This window comes from Stegostoma tigrinum, chromosome 9 (assembly GCF_030684315.1).
Source record: "Stegostoma tigrinum isolate sSteTig4 chromosome 9, sSteTig4.hap1, whole genome shotgun sequence".
NCBI lineage: Eukaryota > Metazoa > Chordata > Chondrichthyes > Orectolobiformes > Stegostomatidae > Stegostoma > Stegostoma tigrinum.
This window is the reverse complement of record NC_081362.1, coordinates 98,316,033-98,334,410: the sequence shown is the minus strand read 5'-3', so window position 1 is coordinate 98,334,410 and position 18,378 is coordinate 98,316,033. Positions and strand designations below refer to the sequence as shown.

The 18,378-nt window shown below is 45.3% G+C and overlaps 1 protein-coding gene across 1 annotated transcript in view; it reads right to left on the bottom strand.

The window, feature by feature from the left end:
• Positions 1 to 18,378, bottom strand: part of LOC125455213 (fibrinogen-like protein 1) — a 62,648-nt gene that overhangs the window by 43,731 nt on the left and 539 nt on the right. The window contains exons 2-3 of the mRNA XM_059648864.1: positions 18,008 to 18,109; positions 6,548 to 6,837 (exon numbers count right to left, since the gene is read on the bottom strand). Of these exons, the coding sequence (XP_059504847.1) occupies positions 6,548 to 6,837; positions 18,008 to 18,109 (392 nt within the window). The remainder of the gene's footprint in view (positions 1 to 6,547; positions 6,838 to 18,007; positions 18,110 to 18,378) is intronic.

The window sequence follows — 18,378 nt, the reverse complement described above, 5'->3', positions numbered from 1 at the left end:
GGTCAAAACATTGCCGTGCGAAATTAACTAATGAATGACTGTCATCTATTTTATTGAGTTGAAACAGGCAATTTGTGAATACATGTTCTTTCTATTGCAAAGAACGGTGCACTGTGTGTCATTATATGTAACTTTCAGTGTATGCAAGTATACCACATTGTGAATCCAAGTGACAATCCGAAATCAGTTGTCAGTGTGATTCCTTGTACATTAAGGATTATCCAACAAATGATGTCCAATCATAGGATCGCATCCACTATTGGACACTGCATTGTAAGTATTGCAAGTGCATGTCAGTTGAGCACTCTCAGTACGTTGCTCATCACAAATAGCTGATGATACAGAGAAGCATACAGTATAGAAGAGGTCCTTTGACCTGTCAGGTCTGTACTGCCAAAGTTGGCCAGATCTACACAAACCCCATCTCCCTGCAATAGGCCCAGAGCCTTGAATGTTATGCATTTCAAGTGCTGATCTATGTACTTTTTAAAGGTTGTGAGGTTTCCTGACTCAGCTACACTCCCATTGAAGATTTCCACCACCATCTCTTCATTTTAGTCCCAAAATGTTCACTCCTTATTCTTAAACTATCACCCCTGGTTCTGGACTCCTGCACCATTGGGATATTCCTTCCTGTACCTAACCCATTTAGTCCTGTTAGAATCTTATAAGTTTCTATGAGATGGGCTATCATTCTTCTAAACTCCAGTGAATACAATCCTAACTGACTCAATCTCTCCTCTTAAGTCAGTTCTGCCGTCCTAGGAATCAATTTGATAAACCTGCACTACTGTCCTTCTGCAGCAAAAAATCCTTCCTCGGACATGGAGACCAAAACTGCTCACAGTTTCATTACCCTGCTGGGTCACATCATCAGTGCAGCCTCCGATGAAGCGCTTTCTGTTGCATAGAATTCCACAGACTCACCACTCATTGGGTGAAGTAATTCTACTTCATCTCTAAGCTAGATAAAATGTGAGGCTGGATGAACACAGCAGGCCAAGCAGCATCTCAGGAGCACAAAAGCTGACGTTTCGGGCCTAGACCCTTCATCAGAGAGGGGGATGGGGAGAGGGAACTGGAATAAATAGGGAGAGTGGGGAGGCGGACTGAAGATGGAGAGAAAAGAAGGTAGGTGGAGAGAGTATAGGTGGGGAGGTAGGGAGGGGATAGGTCAGTCCAGGGAAGACGGACAGGTCAAGGAGGTGGGATGAGGTTAGCAGGTAGATGGGGGTGCGGCTTGGGGTGGGAGGAAGGGATGGATGAGAGGAAGAACCGGTTAGGGAGGCAGAGACAGGTTGGACTGGTTTTGGGTGGAGGGGAAGAGCTGGGCTGGTTGTGTGGTGCAGTGGGGGGAGGGGACGAACTGGGCTGGTTTAGGGATGCAGTTGGGGAAGGGGAGATTTTGAAATTGGTGAAGTCCACATTGATACCATTAGGCTGCAGGGTTCCCAGGCGGAATATGAGTTGCTGTTCCTGCAACCTTCGGGTGGCATCATTGTGGCAGTGCAGGAGGCCCATGATGGACATGTCATCTAAAGAATGGGACGGGGAGTGGAAATGGTTTGCGACTGGGAGGTGCAGTTGTTTGTTGCGAACTGAGCGGAGGTGTTCTGCAAAGCAGTCTCCAAGCCTCCGCTTGGTTTCCCCAATGTAGAGGAAGCCACACCGGGTACAGTGGATGCAGTATACCACATTGGCAGATGTGCAGGTGAACCTCTGCTTAATGTGGAATGTCATCTTGGGGCCTGGGATAGGGGTGAGGGAGGAGGTGTGGGGGCAAGTGTAGCATTTCCTGCGGTTGCAGGGGAAGGTGCCGGGTGTGGTGGGGTTGGAGGGCAGTGTGGAGCGAACAAGGGAGTCACGGAGAGAGTGGTCTCTCCGGAAAGCAGACAGGGGTGGAAAAATGTCTTGGGTGGTGGGGTTGGATTGTAAATGGCAGAAGTGTCGGAGGATGATGCGTTGTATCCGGAGGTTGGTAGGGTGGTGTGTGAGAACGAGGGGGATCCTCTTAGGGCGGTTGTGGCGGGGGCGGAGTGTGAGGGATGTGTAGTGGGAAATACGGGAGACGCGGTCAAGGGCGTTCTCGATGGATACAACGTATCATCCTCCGACACTTTCGCCATTTACAATCCGACCCCACCACCCAAGACATTTTTCCATCCCCACCCCTGTCTGCTTTCCGGAGAGACCACTCACTCCGTGACTCCCTTGTTTGCTCCACACTGCCCTCCAACCCCACCACACCCGGCACCTTCCCCTGCAACCGCAGGAAATGCTACACTTGCCCCCACACCTCTTCCCTCACCCCTATCCCAGGCCCCAAGATGACATTCCACATTAAGCAGAGGTTCACCTGCACATCTGCCAATGTGGTATACTGCATCCACTGTACCCGGTGTGGCTTCCTCTACATTGGGGAAACCAAGCGGAGGCTTGGAGACCGCTTTGCAGAACACCTCCGCTCAGTTCGCAACAAACAACTGCACCTCCCAGTCGCAAACCATTTCCACTCCCCCTCCCATTCTCTAGATGACATGTCCATCATGGGCCTCCCGCAGTGTCACAATGATGCCACCCGAAGGTTGCAGGAACAGCAACTCATATTCCGCTTGGGAACCCTGCAGCCTAATGGTATCAATGTGGACTTCACCAATTTCAAAATCTCCCCTTCCCCCGCCGCATCCCTAAACCAGCCCAGTTCGTCCCCTCCCCCCACTGCACCACACAACCAGCCCAGCTCTTCCCCCCCACCCACTGCATCCCAAAACCAGTCCAACCTGTCTCTGCCTCCCTAACCTCTTCTTCCTCTCACCCATCCCTTCCTCCCACCCCAAGCCGCACCTCCATCTCCTACCTACTAACCTCATCCCACCTCCTTGACCTGTCCGTCTTACCTGGACTGACCTATCCCCTCCCTACCTCCCCACCTATACTCTGTCCACCTATCTTCTTTACTCTCCATCTTCGGTCCGCCTCCCCCTCTCTCCCTATTTATTCCAGCTCCCTCTCCCCATCCCCCTCTCTGATGAAGGGTCTAGGCCCGAAACGTCAGCTTTTGTGCTCCTGAGATGCTGCTTGGCCTGCTGTGTTCATCCAGCCTCACATTTTATCTTGGAATTCTCCAGCATCTGCAGTTCCCATTATCTCTGATACTATTCATCTCTAACCTACTTGGTTTGCCTCACTAAGGCCTAGTATAATTGTAGCAAGACATCTCTGTTCCTGTACTCGAATTGTCTCACTAACAAGACCAACATACAATTTACCTTCTTCACCGCCTGCTACACCTGCACACTTACTTTCAGCGACTAGTGCACAATGTCTAGTCAAACATTCCCCTCTCTCAAAATTACAGCTGTTCAAATAACAATCTCCCTTCCTTTTTTTGTTACCACAGGAAAACCTCACATTTTTTGACTTTATACTATATCTGCCATGTATTTGCCTACTCACTCAGCCTGTCCAAATCATGCTGCAACATCTCTGCATCCTCCTCACAGCTCACCTTCCCATCCAGCTTTATGTTATCTGCAAATTTTGAGATATTACATTTAGTTCCTTCATCTAAATCTTTTAATTTTACACATTAATCTCTCTTGTGGGACTTTGTCAAACGCCTTCTGAAAGTCTCCCCCGAATTACACGACGAGTTACACCCTCGAAGCATTACTGTAGATTTGTCAAACATGACTTCCCTTTTGTAATTCCGTGCTGACTATGTCAGATCCTGTCACTGTTTTGTAAGTGCTCTGCTATAAAATCCTTCATACTCAGGATGACTCTAGCACCTTCCCATTCCCACCATCAGGATGACTCAATAATTCCCTGTTTTCACTTTACCTCCCTTTTTAAATAGTGAATAACATTAGCTACACTTCAATCTGTAGGAGTTGTTCCAGAATCTAAGGAATCATGGAAGATGAACACCAATACATCAACAATTTCCAATGCTACTTCCTTAAGTGTTCAGCGGTGTAGATTGTCAGACCCTGGGAATTTATCAGCCTTCAATCCCATCAATGTCTCCAAAACTATTTCACTACTAATACTGAGTTGGTTCAGTTTCTCCTTCTCACTAAACCCTGTGTTCTCCATCATTTCTGGGATGTTATTATGTTCTTCCTTGTGAAGTCAGAAGAGAAATATGAATTTAGTTCGTCAGCCACTTGTTTGGTGGTTATCCACCAGTGAAAGGCAGCTTAAGGCATCCGCATTTGACATTTGGCCTCCCAGCAGTGTTCCACTCTGTAATTGTACGTGCTGAGTGGAAAAGATTCTTCCTTACATTCCCTGTGCATCACTAGTCCAAATCCTTAAATCTTTGACTCTAATCTATAAAATCATGAAGATGGAAAGTTTTCCTGGAGCTGAGATGGTTGACCTCAAACAACCACCTTCATTGTACCAGTATAACTCCAGCAAGTAGAGATCTCCTGGAACAGTCCATTCTGGTTCCAAATTTCCTGAACACACTGGACAAAGGAAGATCCCATCCTGGCAAAACTAAAACAGCTGGTGGTGATAGGGGAAACAGTGCCAGCACAATCAGAATTAAACCTTTCTGGACCTGGTGAGACGCTTAAAGGGTATCTTGACAAACACATGAATAGGATGGGAATAGAGGGGGATAGGATATCCGGAAGGATAGGGGGTTTTAGTTATGACAAGCAACATGTCAGTGCAGGTTTGGAGGGCCAAGGGCCTGTTCCTGTACTATAATTTTCTTTGTTCCTTGATCATTCATCAAACTCGGGGATGATGACTGAAAGCTGCGACTACCATTTACAATACATGGATTCCTGGAAGTATTGGTCAGGGATAATGGGATGACATTTACCAGTACAGATTTTAAGTATCTCCTGAGTCGAATGGCATTTGACATATTCAGGCAGCTCCACACAATCCATCGTTCAATGGTCTGGTGGAAAGAGCAGCCCAAACTTTGAAAGCAGGCTTAAAGAAACAGCCTATAGCTACACTCGATACCAAACTGTCCTGGTTCCTGTTTGATATAGGACCACTCCTCATGCAACGACAGCAATAGCTCCAGCAGAGTTGCTAATGGGGAAATGACTCTGCACCAGGTTAAACCTGATATTGTCATACTTGGAGGGGAGGGTGGAAAGCAGGAATGCAGTTTACATCAGGGGACAAAGTTTGGTGTCAAAGCCACAGGAACATTCCTCAATGGGTAGGAGGCGAGGTTGACAATTCTGTGAAAGTGTTGCCAGACCAGAAATATTAACTCTGATTTCTCTTCACAGATGCTACCAGGCCTGCTGAGCATTTCCAGCAATTTCTGTTTTTGTTTGAGGTTTACAGGTGGTCAGGTCCCGTAACATACAAGGTTTGGGTCAGTAAAGTGGTCCTAAACAAACATGTAGATCATATGTAAGCTGCTACCTCACAGTGAAGCAGAAACAAACATACATGGCCGTCAGAACACCCCCCAAGTGACAAGGGTGGGGCATTTTCAACTGGAGATAGCAAGAACTGCCAATGCTGGAGTCAGAGGTAACACAGTGTAGAACTGGATAAACACAATAGGTCAGGCAGCATCAGAGGAGCAGGATAGCTGATGTTTCAGGTCTAGACCCTTCTTCAGAAAATGTTTTTGAGGTTAATTAGAACTATAAGCAGAACACAAGAGGTAAATGGAAGATAAACCTGAACGGGGAATACTTTTTTGTGAATTTTCTCAGCTCGTGAGTCAGTGTTAGACTGCCACTCCTAGCTCCTACACTAGGTTACCTGGCTCACCCCCTAAAAGGGGTAACACACACCCAACTATAAACATTACACTGAGGGAGCGCTGTACTGTCAGACGGTCAATACTAAGGAATTGCAACACTGTCAGAGGATTAGTACTGAGGAAGTGCTGCATTGTGAGGAAGGGTCACTGGAGATAAAACATTAACACATTTTTAGCTTCACAGATGCTGCCAGACCTGCTGAGTTTTTCCAGCAACTTTGCTATTTTTCCCTGCATTATTGGAGTGTCAGTACTGAGAGAGTGGTGCATTTTGGGAAATCAGTACTGAGGGAAATATCACACTGTCAGAGGTTCAGAACTGAGGGAGTGCCACACTGTCAGAGGATCCATAGGTAGAGAGTGCTGTACTGTCGGAGGGTCATACTGAGAGAGTATGTCGGAGAATCAGTGCCGAGGGAATACCACACTGTCAGAGATTTAGTATTGGGGAAATGCTGCACTGCTAAAGGTGCTGTATTTCAAATGTGATGTTAAACATACAGTTTCTCTGCTCGATAAGACAGATATAAAATGGCCCTGCCTCTACTTCAAGAAGAGGTGGGGAATTCTCCTCCTGTCCTGTGACTAGTAATTACAATACAACATAATCAAAAACAAATTGCATGACGAGTACCACACTGTGTCTGTAAATTGGTTGTTGCAGTTCTTACATTACACTCTTGACTCCACTTTAACCCCATTGTATTGGATGTGGGCACTTTGTGTTGCCCTGAAGCTGCAAACATTATTTTAGTAGTTAATTGCATTTCTGTTTTCCATTCCCAAGCTCACCTGTAAGTCTAGTACTTTGATTTGATGTTGATGCTTTTTCAGCTCCTTCTGTATCTGAGACATCGTCTCCTTCACTCCCACAAGCTGCTGACTCCTGTTCTCTTTCTCCTGTAGCCTGCTCCGGGCTGCCTGCTCCCAACAGCCAAACATGGTGGGACATCGTTGGTTCTCCAGTTGAGGTGAGTTGGCCACGCGCCTGCACCTTCTGCTGAGCTGAAGCTGGGTACTGTACTGACTGCCAAGGGGCAGGCCTGTCCCTGCCTGACCATGTTCCTCACTGCCATTCTGGGCTACACCACATGTTATCCAGAGACAAGCATTTGAAAACAGGGCCCATACACAGGTTCCAATTAGAGCATTGCTGGACCACATTCTGTGCTTGTATCGGCTGGAAACAGGGGCTGGGGGTAGGGACGGTGTGAGTAGATTCCACACTGTTGTCAGCCTCTCACCAGTTTAATGCTGGGATTTGTTTTGTTTAGAGAACCACTAAGAGGAGGTGGAGTCATCTCTTTCATTCTTTGTCTTCTCCCTCTCAGCTCCATGGCGATATGTTCAAGGACATGATGCCTTTGTGGCTTCTGTCAATCAAGGTACAGGAAGATCAGATAAACAGACAAAATACCAAGCCACTCAACCTCCTGTAGATAGATAAAACAGAATAGAAATCCATTGTCATGTGTACTTTTGCATGAAAAATTCAGTGAAAAGTTTTACAAGTTGCCCACCACAGGACCTATATCAATGACAGAAGTTATATGTAATAAAGAAAAAAAGTAAAATTAAAACAAAGTTCATCACAGTTCAGTTCATGGCTCCTGAGTTGGGGAAAAGCTGATTTAGGAACAACAGAATTTATTGAAGATGCAGCCAGGACAAGACTGTCACACAGGGAGACTGCCTTTCTCTGCCTTCAGGTCCCCGGGCCTAGCTGCAGACCTGGGCCCCTCAGCCTAGCTTGCGATTCCAGGCCAGGGGAGTCAGCTTGGGTCCTGCTTCACACTTGCCAGGAGACCCCAGGCTAGGGTGGACCTGTGTCCAGCTCATCCTTCCAATGGCAGGGCATCCAGAATTGCATGCAGTACTCTAAATGTGGCCTTACCAATATCTTGTATAGCCATAATGTGATGTCCCAACTGCTGTATGCAGTGTGCTGTGACCGATAAAGGCACGTGTGCCAAATGCCTTTGTCACCACCCTGCTTATCTGTGATGCCAATTTCAAGGAACTAATACTTACACCCTTAGGTCTCTCTGTTTGACAACACTCCCCAGCACCCTATCATTAACCGTGTAAGTCCTGACCTGGTTTGTCTTACCAAACTGCAACACTTCACATTTATCCGAATTAAAGTCCATTTGCCAATCTGTGACCCACTGGTCCAGTTGATCAGGATCCCATTGTACTCTTAGATAACCTTCTTCACTGTCCACTATACCACCAATTTTGGTGTCACCTACAAACCTACCAAACATGCCTCATATATTCTCACCAAATTGGTTAATTAAATTACAAACAACAGTGGATCCAGCACCAATCTTCATGGCGCACTGCTGGTTCAAGACCAACAGGAAACTAATTTAAAGCCAACAAGAACCCAGCTCACTGCCAAGCTTATTTCCAAATCAGGATGGCAAGTGGCTTGGAAGGGAACTTGCAGGAGGTGGTGTTCCCACATATCTGCTGCCCTTGTCCTTTTAAATGGGAATGGTCATGTGGTTGGATGGTGCCATCTATGGAGCCCTGGTGAATTTCTGCAGTGCATCTTGAAGACAGTACACACTGTTGCTACTGAGTATTGGTCGAGGGATGGGCACTTATGGATATGGTGCCAATCAAGTGGGCTGCTTTAGCCTGTTTGTTGTTGTTGGAGTGTTGGAGCTACATCCATCCAGGCAAGTGGGGAACATTCCATCACACTGCTGACTTGTGTCTTATCGATGGTGGACAGGCTTTGGGGAATCAGGAAATGAGTTGTTCGCTACAGAATTCCTGGCTTCTGACCAGCTTTTGTTGTCAGAGTATGTATATGGTGGGTGGCACATGGTGATAGTGGAACATTCAGTGCTGATAACACCATTGAATGTCAAGGGGCATGGTTGGATTCTCTCTTGTTAAATATGGGTCATTGCCTGGCACTTGCATTGTGTAAATGTTAATTGCTACATGTCAGCCATGTCAGGATGCTGTTCAGGTCATGCTGACTTTGGATATAGATTGCTTCAGTATATGAGATTTCATGAATGGTGCTGAACATTGCGCAATCATCAGTGAGCATCCCTATTTCTGACCTTATGAAGGAGGGAAAGGCATTGAAGCAGCTGAAGATGGTTGGGCCTGGACCATAGAAATGCTGGTGGACTCCTGCAGAGATGTTCTGGACTGACATGATTGACTCATTGCAGGAGGAGGCTCATTAAAGATTGCCCTCTGATTCCCATTGACTCCAGTTTTGTTAGAGCTCCCTCATGCTGCACTCGGTTAATTGTAGCCTTGATGTAAAGGGTCATTACTCTTGCCGCACCACTGGGTTTCAGCTGTTTTGTCAAAAATGCTGTACTGAGGTCAAGCACTTTGTGACTCTGGCAGAACCTAAATCAAAAATCAATAAGCAGGTTATTGCTGACTAGGTGCTGCTTGATAGCACTGTTAATGACATCTTCCATCACTTTACTGATTATTAAGAGTAGACTAATGGGACAGTAATTAACTAGGTTGGACTTGTCCTGATTTTTAAAATATTTCAAATTGTCAGGAAGTTGCTAGTGTTGTAGCTACACTGGAACAGCTTGGCTAGGTACAGAGTATGCTCCAGAGGGCAAGTTTTCAGTACTAATGCCAGAACGTTGTCAGGACCCATTGACTTTGGCAGTATCCAGTGCTTCCAACCATTTCTTGGTATCATGTGGAGTGAATTGAATTGGCTGAAGCTGACATCTGTGATGCTGGGGACCTCTTGAGGAGGTTGAGAAGAATAATCCATTCAGCATTTTTTGGCTGAAGGTTGTTTCAAATGCTTCAGCCTTATCTTTTGCACTGATGTGCTGAGCTCTCCTGTCATTGAGGCTGGAAATATTTAATGAGCCTCCTGCTCCAATGAGTTGATTAATTTCACCACCATTTGCGACTGGATGTGGCGGGACTTCAGAGCTTAGGTCTGATCCATTGATTGTGGAGTTACATGGCTCAATCTATCACTTGCTGCTTACGCTATTGGCATACAAGTAGTCTTATACTGGGACAGCTGGATGAGTGATTCACTAATATCGACCTGACCCTATCCCTGTAGTTTCAGCTGACCCTTGTGTCAACTCCTGAGACAGTAAGTGCTGACACTTCAGACATGATGAAGTCTTTAACATCTCAGCTTGGTTACTTTGGGCAGGATGAGCAGAATGATACTCCTCCCTCACTGACATTGTCAAAACTCCTTTTCTGCTGAACCTTTTAATCAAACTTATATTTCACATTCTCTGTTTTGAAAAAGACCAAATTTCTTGAATCTTGCCTTCAAGCGGTTTTTTTCAAGATCTATTGTCAGTGTCCACTTCTCAGCTTTTCCTGAGAGTTTCATTCTCTCAATTGTGTTTCCCTTCACCTGTCAAAGGAGCTCCAAAAGCTTGTGATTTCAAATAAACTGGTTGGACTAACCTGGTGTTGTGTGACTTCTGACCTTGTCAACTCAGTCCAATACCAGCACCTTCACATCAATTCTGATAAACATCCTTCCAAATTTCTTCCTTGTTTTCTCAAGTGCTTCACTATCCCGTTTGTCATGTGGAACTACAGCTGTTTGCACTACTCCAAATGTGGCCAACCCAAGGTTCAATCAAAAGTTGCCCTTATCTCTTAAATAGTCTATCCCTTTGTGCCAGAAGCAACCTGCAGTAATTATGGTCTTATTGATTTATGGTACTGTGATTTCTGTATCTATACTGTCACATTTCTTTGCTCCTCTGCCCTATTTAGTTCCTTACCTTCCAAAGAATAAGTGCTTTCCTCACTTGCCTACAACAATGAATCATTTGTCTTTATCTCTACTCCACCGTAAGGATTTGGATTTTCCTTTTATCCACCCATTCTACAAGTCTGTTTATGACTTCCTGAATTTTGGAGAACACTTCCATATTACGGATATCATCTGCGTTGGTGTTATCTGTAACATAACTCATATTTTTAAACATTTATTCACAAGATGTGGGGATCACCGGCAAGGCCAGCATCTGTCAACCAATCCTAATTACTTTGAGAAGATGCAGACCATCTTGGTGGACAACTGCCAAAGTAATAAGTGCTGTTAGGGAACGAGTTCTAGGATTATGACCCAGTGACACTGAAGGAACAGTGATATATTTCTAAGTCAGAATCACGATTGGCTCGGAGGGGAATTTGATGATGATGGTCTCATCTACTGTTCTTGTCATTCTGGGTGATAAATATGCTTTGGGAAGCCAGTGAATGAGATGTTGCCACATACTCCCTTCTTATACGAATAGTCATTTGGCTGTACAGTTCTTGAGTATTGATGAAAAAGGCACATTTTGTTAAAACTTTTCTCTTGCACTCATGGACATTTCATGAGAGAATTATGAGTGTGGCTGGAGAAGTAGCAATGGGGAACAAAAAAGTGGTGAAAGAACTGAATGAATACTTTGCATCAGTGTTCACAGTGGCAGACCAGAACTTCAAGAGGATCAGGGGACACAGATGAGTGTAGTGGCCATCACTAAGGAGAAGGGGTTGGCGAAGCTGAAAGCTCTGAAGATAAATAAATCACTGGGACTAGATGGACTAAACCTGTATTCTGAAGGAGATAGCTGAGGAGATTGTGGAAGTGTTGGTAATGATCTTTCAGGAGTCACAGGTGGGTTATGAAGGGTACCAGAGCATTGGAAAACAGATAATGTTACACCCCTGTTTAAGAATAGAGGGAGGCAGAAGACAGGAAATTATAGGCCAGTTATTCTGGTCTCAGTTGTTGGTAAGATTTTAGAGCCCATTATTCAAGATGAGATTGTGGAGGTCTCAGAAGTGCATGATAAAATAGGACTGAGTCAGCATAACCTTCATTAAGGGGAGGTCATGCCTGATAAATCTGTTAGAATTCTTACAGGAGGTAATGAGTAAGTTAGATAATGGACAGCCAGTGCATATGATCGGTTTGGATTGACTTTGGTTTTGACTGCATTCCACAGGTGGCACGGTGGTTCAGTGATTAGCATTGCTGCTTCTCGGCACCAGGAACCTGGGTTTGATTCTACTCTCGGGCGACTATCCGTGTGGAGTTTGCACATTCTGCCCGTGGCTGTGCGGTTTTCCTCCGGGTCCTCCGGTTTCCTTCCACAGTGTAAAGATGTGCAGGTTAGATGGATTGGTCATGCCAAACTGCCCATAGTGTTCAGGGATGAGTGGATTGGCACAGGAAATGCAGGGTTACAGGGATGGGGTAGTGGTGGAGTGGGGTGGAGTCTGGATGGGATTATCTTTGGAGAGTTGGTGTGGATGTGTTGGGCCTTATAGACTGTTCCACGCTGTAGGGGTTCTTTGAAAGGATTCTATACAGTAGGCTGCACAATAAGACAAGTGTCTAGAATGAAGGATTGGCTGCCTGGCAGAAGGTGGAGAATGGGTTTTCAGACTGGCAGTCAGTAACTAGTGGAGTTCCATAGGTGTTGATAATGGTCACGATGAAGGAATTGAGGGCATTGGTGGTAAGTTTGTAGATGACACAAAGATAGGTGGAGGGGCAGGTAATGTTGAGGAAGTGGGGAAGCTGCAGAAGGACTTGGACAAGCCAGGAGAGTAGGCAAAGAACTGGCAGATAGAATACAAAGTGTGAAGGTATGAGTTTCACACTTTGGTAGGAAACATAGAAGCATAGACTATTTTCTAAATGGGAAAACGCTTCAGAAATCTGAAAAACAGAGGGAATTGGGACTCCTAGGTCCTAGTTCAGGATTCTTCAGATTAAGTTACAGGTTCAGTTTGCAGTTAAGAAGGTAAACAGAATGCAGACATTCATTTTGAGCGGGCTAGAAGGCTTGAGCAGGAATGTACTGCTGAGATTGAATAAGGGTCTGGTCAGACTGCCTTTAGAATATTGTGGCCATTTTTGGGTCCCCGAGGAAGGATGTGCTGGCCTTTGTGATGGTCCAAAGGAAGTTCACAAGGTTGATCCTGGGAACAAAGGGCTTGTTACATGAAGAGATGCCAGTCTTCAGCTGGTTCGATTCACTCCGCATGATGTCAAGTAATGGTTGGAGACACTGAATATTGAAAAGGCTATGAACCTGACAACATTCCTGCAATAGTACTGAAGACTTATGCTCCGGAACTTGCCGCTCCCCCAGCCAAGCTGTTCCAGTACAGTTACAAGGCTGGCATCTACCTGACAATTTGGAAAATTGCCTAGGTATATCCTTCACATAAAAAGCAGGACATATTCAACTTAGCCAATTACCACCCCATCAAACTACTCTCCATCATACAGTAAAGTGATGGAAGGTGTCAGTAACAGCGCTATCAAGCAGCACCTGCTCAGCAATAACCCGCTCAATGACGCCCAGTTTGGGTTCCACCAGGGCCACTCAGCTCCTGACCTCATTACAGCCTCGGTTCAAACATGGACAAAAGAGCTGAATTCCAGAGGTGAGGTGAGAGTGACAGCCCTTGATATGAAGGCTGCATTCAACCGAGTGCGGCATCAAGGAGCCCTAGCAAAACTGGAATTGATGAGCATCAGGGTGCAAACTCTCTGCTGGTTGGAGTCATAACTGGCATATAGGAGGTAGTTGGTGGTCAGTCATCTCAGCTCCAGGACATCACTGCAGGAGGTCCTCAGGATAGTACAATGGGATTATTGTACAAAATGCGGAGGAATGGAATTATTGCACAAAATGCGGAGGAATGGAATTGTGGGAGATATAGCAGTTTGGATCGGAAATTGGCTTGCTGAAAGAAGACAGAGGGTGGTAGTTGATGGGAAATGTTCATCCTGGAGACCAGTTACTAGTGGTGTACCACGAGGGTCGGTGTTGGGTCCACTGCTGTTTGTCATTTTTAGAAATGACCTGGATGAGGGCGTAGAAGGATGAAGTAAATTTGCAGACAACACTAAGTTCGGTGGAGTTGTGGATAGTGACGAAGGATGCTGTAAGTTGCAGAGAGACATAGATAAGCTGCAGAGCTGGGCTGAGAGGTGGCAAATGGAGTTTAATGCAGACAAGTGTGAGGTGATGCACTTTGGTAGGAGTAACCGGAAGGCAAAGTACTGGGCTAATGGTAAGATTCTTAGTAGTGTAGATGAGCAGAGAGATCTCGGTGTCCATATACACAGATCCTTGAAAGTTGCCACCCAGGTTGACAAGGCTGTTAAGGAGGCGTACAGTGCTTTAGCTTTTATTAATAGAGGGATCGAGTTCCGGAACCAAGAGGTTATGCTGCAGCTGTACAAAACTCTGGTGTGGCCACACTTGGAGTATTGCGTACAGTTCTGGTCACCACGTTATAAGAAGGATGTGGAAGCTTTGGAAAGGGTGCAGAGGAGATTTACTAGGATGTTGCCTGGTATGGAGGGAAGGTCTTACGAGGAAAGGCTGAGGGACTTGAGGCTGTTTTCATTAGAGAGTAGAAGGCTGAGAGGTGACTTAATTGAAACATATAAAATAATCAGGGGGTTAGATAGGGTGGATAGGAAGAGCCTTTTTCCTAGGATGGTGACAGCGAGCACGAGGGGGCATAGCTTTAAATTGAGGGGCGAAAGATATAGGACAGATGTCAGAGGTAGTTTTTTTACTCAGAGAGTAGTAAAGGAATGGAACGCTTTGCCTGCAACGGTAGTAGATTCGCCAACTTCAGGTACATTTAAGTCGTCATTGGACAAGCATATGGACGTACATGAAATAGTGTAGGTTAGATGGGCTTGAGATTGGTATGACAGGTTGGCACAACATCGAGGGCCGAAGGGCCTGTACTGTGCTGTAATGTTCTATGTTCTCTGTGATGGCGAGCACGAGGGGGCATAGCTTTAAATTGAGGGGTGAAAGATATTGGACAGGTGTTAGAGGTAGTTTCTTTACTCAGAGAATAGTAAGGGAATGGAACGCTTTGCCTGCAATGGTTGTAGATTCGCCAACTCTAGGTACATTTAAGTCGTCATTGGATGAGCATATGGACGTACATGGAATAGTGTAGGTTAGATGGGCTTCAGATCGGTATGACAGGTCGGCACAACATCGAGGGCCGAAGGGCCTGTACTGTGCTGTTATGTTCTATGATAGTCCTAGGTCCACCTATCTTCAGCTGCTTCATCAATGACCTTCCTTCCATGATAAGGTCAGAAGGGGGGATGTTCAATGAGATTGCATAATGTTGAGCACTACTTATGAGTCCTCTAATACTGAAGCAGTCCATGTACACATGCATCAAGATCCGAACAATATCCAGGCTTGGGCTGACAAGTGGCAAGTAACATTGGCGCCACACAAATACCAGGCAATGACCATCTCCAACAGACAACAATCTAACCACGGCTCCTGGACATTCAATGGCGTTACCATCACTGAAGACCCAACTATAACATCTTGGGGGTTACCTCTGACCAGAAACTCAACTGGTCTTGCCATATAAACACAGTGACTACAAGAGCAGGTCAGAGGCTGGGACTACTGCCACGAGTAACTCACCTCCTGATTCACCAAACCACCTACAAGGCACAAGTCAGGAGTGTGATGGAATAAGGTCAATTTGCCTGGATGAGGGCAGCCGCAACAACACTCAAGAAGCTTAACAACATCCAGAACGAAGCAACCTGCTTGATTGCCACTACATCCACTCCCTCCACCACTGATGCTCAGTAATAGCAATGTGCAATACCCATAAGATGCAGTACAGAAACTCACCAAACATCCTCAGACAGCACCTCCCAAACCCACAACCTCTTCCATCTTGAAGGACTAGGGTGGCAGATACATAGAACCACCATCACTTACAAGTTTCCCGCAGTCACTCACCATCCTGACTTGGAAATATGTTGCTGATCCTTCACTGGAAATCCTGGAATTCTCTCCCTAATAGCATTGTGAGTCAACCCACATCAGGTGGACTGTAGCAGTTCAAGAAGGCAACTCATTACCACCTTCTCAAAGGCAACTAGGGACAGGCAAAAAATTCTAGCCCAGACAGTGACACTCACATTCCACAAATGAATCAAAAAAGGAGCGGTTAGAGAAATATCAGTATCTACTTGCTGGAGTTTTGAAGGATGAGTGGGGAATCTCCTTATAACTTACAGAAACCTTTGGGGCCAGGATATAGTGGATGTGGAATAGATATTTCCACTAGGAGGAGTGGCCAGGGCAAGGACACAGCCTCAGAGTGAAGGGATGACCCTTTAGAACCGCGATGAGGCGAAATTTCTTCAGCCAAAAGGTGGAGAATCTGTAGAACTCATTGTTGCAGAAGGCTGTGGAGGCCAAGTTATTGAGTTTTTTTCCTTCTTTATTCATTCACCTGATGATTGCATCACTAGCCAGGAAGCATTTTTGCCCATCCTTAATTGCCTAGGGAATAGTTCAGAGTCAACCACGTTGCTGTGGGTATGGAGTCACATATAGGCCAGGCCAGGTATGGATGGCAGTTTCCTTCCCTAAAGGATATTAGTGAACCAGGTGGGCTTTTGACAATTGACAATGTATTCACGGTCATCATTAGGCTCTTAATTCCAGATATTTTATTGAATTCAAATTCACCATCTGCTGTGGCAGGTATTGAGCCTGGGTCTTGAGAACACTATCTGGGTCACTGGATTAATAGTCCAGCGATAATACCACTAGGCCATTACCTTTAAGACAGAGATAGATATATTTTTGATTTGTCAGGGGACCAAAGGTTATGGGCAGTAAGCGAAAGAATAGAATTAAGAAACATATTAGCCATAATCTAATGGTGGAACAAACCCCATGGGCTGAATGACCTAATTCAACTCCTACATCTTATGATCTTATCAATACTGCTTGAGGTTTCCTTGAAAAACTCCAATAAATTAGTAAGACACAATTTCACCTTCATGAAGTCACACTGACTGTGCTTGATCAGATTATGATCTTCAACCATTCAACAAAGGCTTGACTATGTATTTAGAAACTGACATATTTATATAGTTGTTAATGTTTTATGGTTGTTGGGAGACTCTCATCCAGACTCCTGATGTCTGGTGATGGTTGTATACAAGTGACGAGATGGGCCACCAAAAGCTGACACTAATGAACATCACTGCCAGGCTGTGCAAGTTGGGCCCATCTCCTCCTACCCTCCAGCAACAAATTAGAGAGGTCATTATGTACACTTTGACTTTCTTTATCCACCCACACAGCTCTAATGGGTCTGAGTGGAATCGAGTAAGATCAGGCCCCAGATGTGTACAGCTTCATCCTAATGCGTTCTTCAACTTGCGCACTTTACAGCGTATTATTAAAAAAAACACTTAAAAGGCTCTTTTCCTTTTTTCAACATTAGTGCAAGGTACACACAGATGGGGCAGCTTTCAGAGTATCCTAAGGAGGAAATTAGACTCATGGATTGTTTCCTCTGCTGATGGACAAATATCTACCTGACTCATTTCTCAAGGTTTTCAGTGTTTTCAGTTCAGTGTTATATTTAATGAAATGAGATTCAAGAAAAGCAAGATTGATTGAATATACAGGAGGCTTGAGTGCCTCTCTTCTAAACAGCTGAACAGTCAAGCACTTACACTCTTGAAGACTCACAGATGTAGCCTTGTAGCACACAACCTGATCTGCCAGGTTTGTTCCTGTCAGTAGGCTCACTCTGGCTTCAGCTATATCTCCTCTGCCTAAGTCCCAGCTTGTACCCATTCTCGGGTTTTAGGGAGAAAGGAAAGAGAAGAGAAAGGGAAAATGTTCCAAGTCAACAAGGGGCTCGAGTTTAAGCAAGCCCTCAATGTGATACAAAAAAAAATCAAGTTAGCCAGTTCAAAATCACTGACCAGCATCTTCTGAATGGACCTGGGACAGACACCTAAACACAGATTTTTCGTTCTTGTACACTGAAGGCTAGCAGGAAAGGACAGAGTAAAGCCTCTAAAACAATTCACTGGTGAACTCCTGTGGTCATCTTTGTTCCCATCAGATACAGGATCTCACAACCCAAAGTTTCCCAGTCACTCTGGTCCCTGAGCTCCATATTCCCCAGTCACACTAATGCTAAAGGCTCCTGATCTCCCCATAACCCTGGTCCCACTGTCCACTTTCTCCATGTTGTCCTGTTCTCTCTGTCACTCTGGTCCCAAAGACCCATATTCCTCCAGTCACCCTAGTTGCAAAGCCTTCTAAACTTCTCCCCCCACCCACCATCACCCCAATCCCACTGTCCCCTTTCTGGTCCCACAACCTTCCGAACTCCTCTGTCAATGTGGTTGCATAGCCCTGTTCTCCCCATTACCTTTTTCTTTCTTGGTGTGAGTTGTTTTCTGACCTTTACAGACTATTGTGATATGGAAAAGAATTTCGTTCCAGTAAGTGAGGAGGGCAGGTGGCCTGTTGCCTTGTCACCGGAGAAAATCATACACAAAAAGACAGGAGATGTGAGCTTGTGTTCACACTGCCTCTAATTGTCCATTTAATTTGATGTTGATCTATTGAAACGTTGCTGTGTAAATGCACACTGAAGCTTAAAATCAGCGTTTCATTGAGAGGAAAGGTTTGGAAATTAAAAACGGTGTCATCAGTGGCCAATGAAGTTTTTGAAAGGTGTTAGATTTTGAGAGGATGCCGTGAAATTTCCTGTGGGGAGACGTGCTAATCCTCCTCACT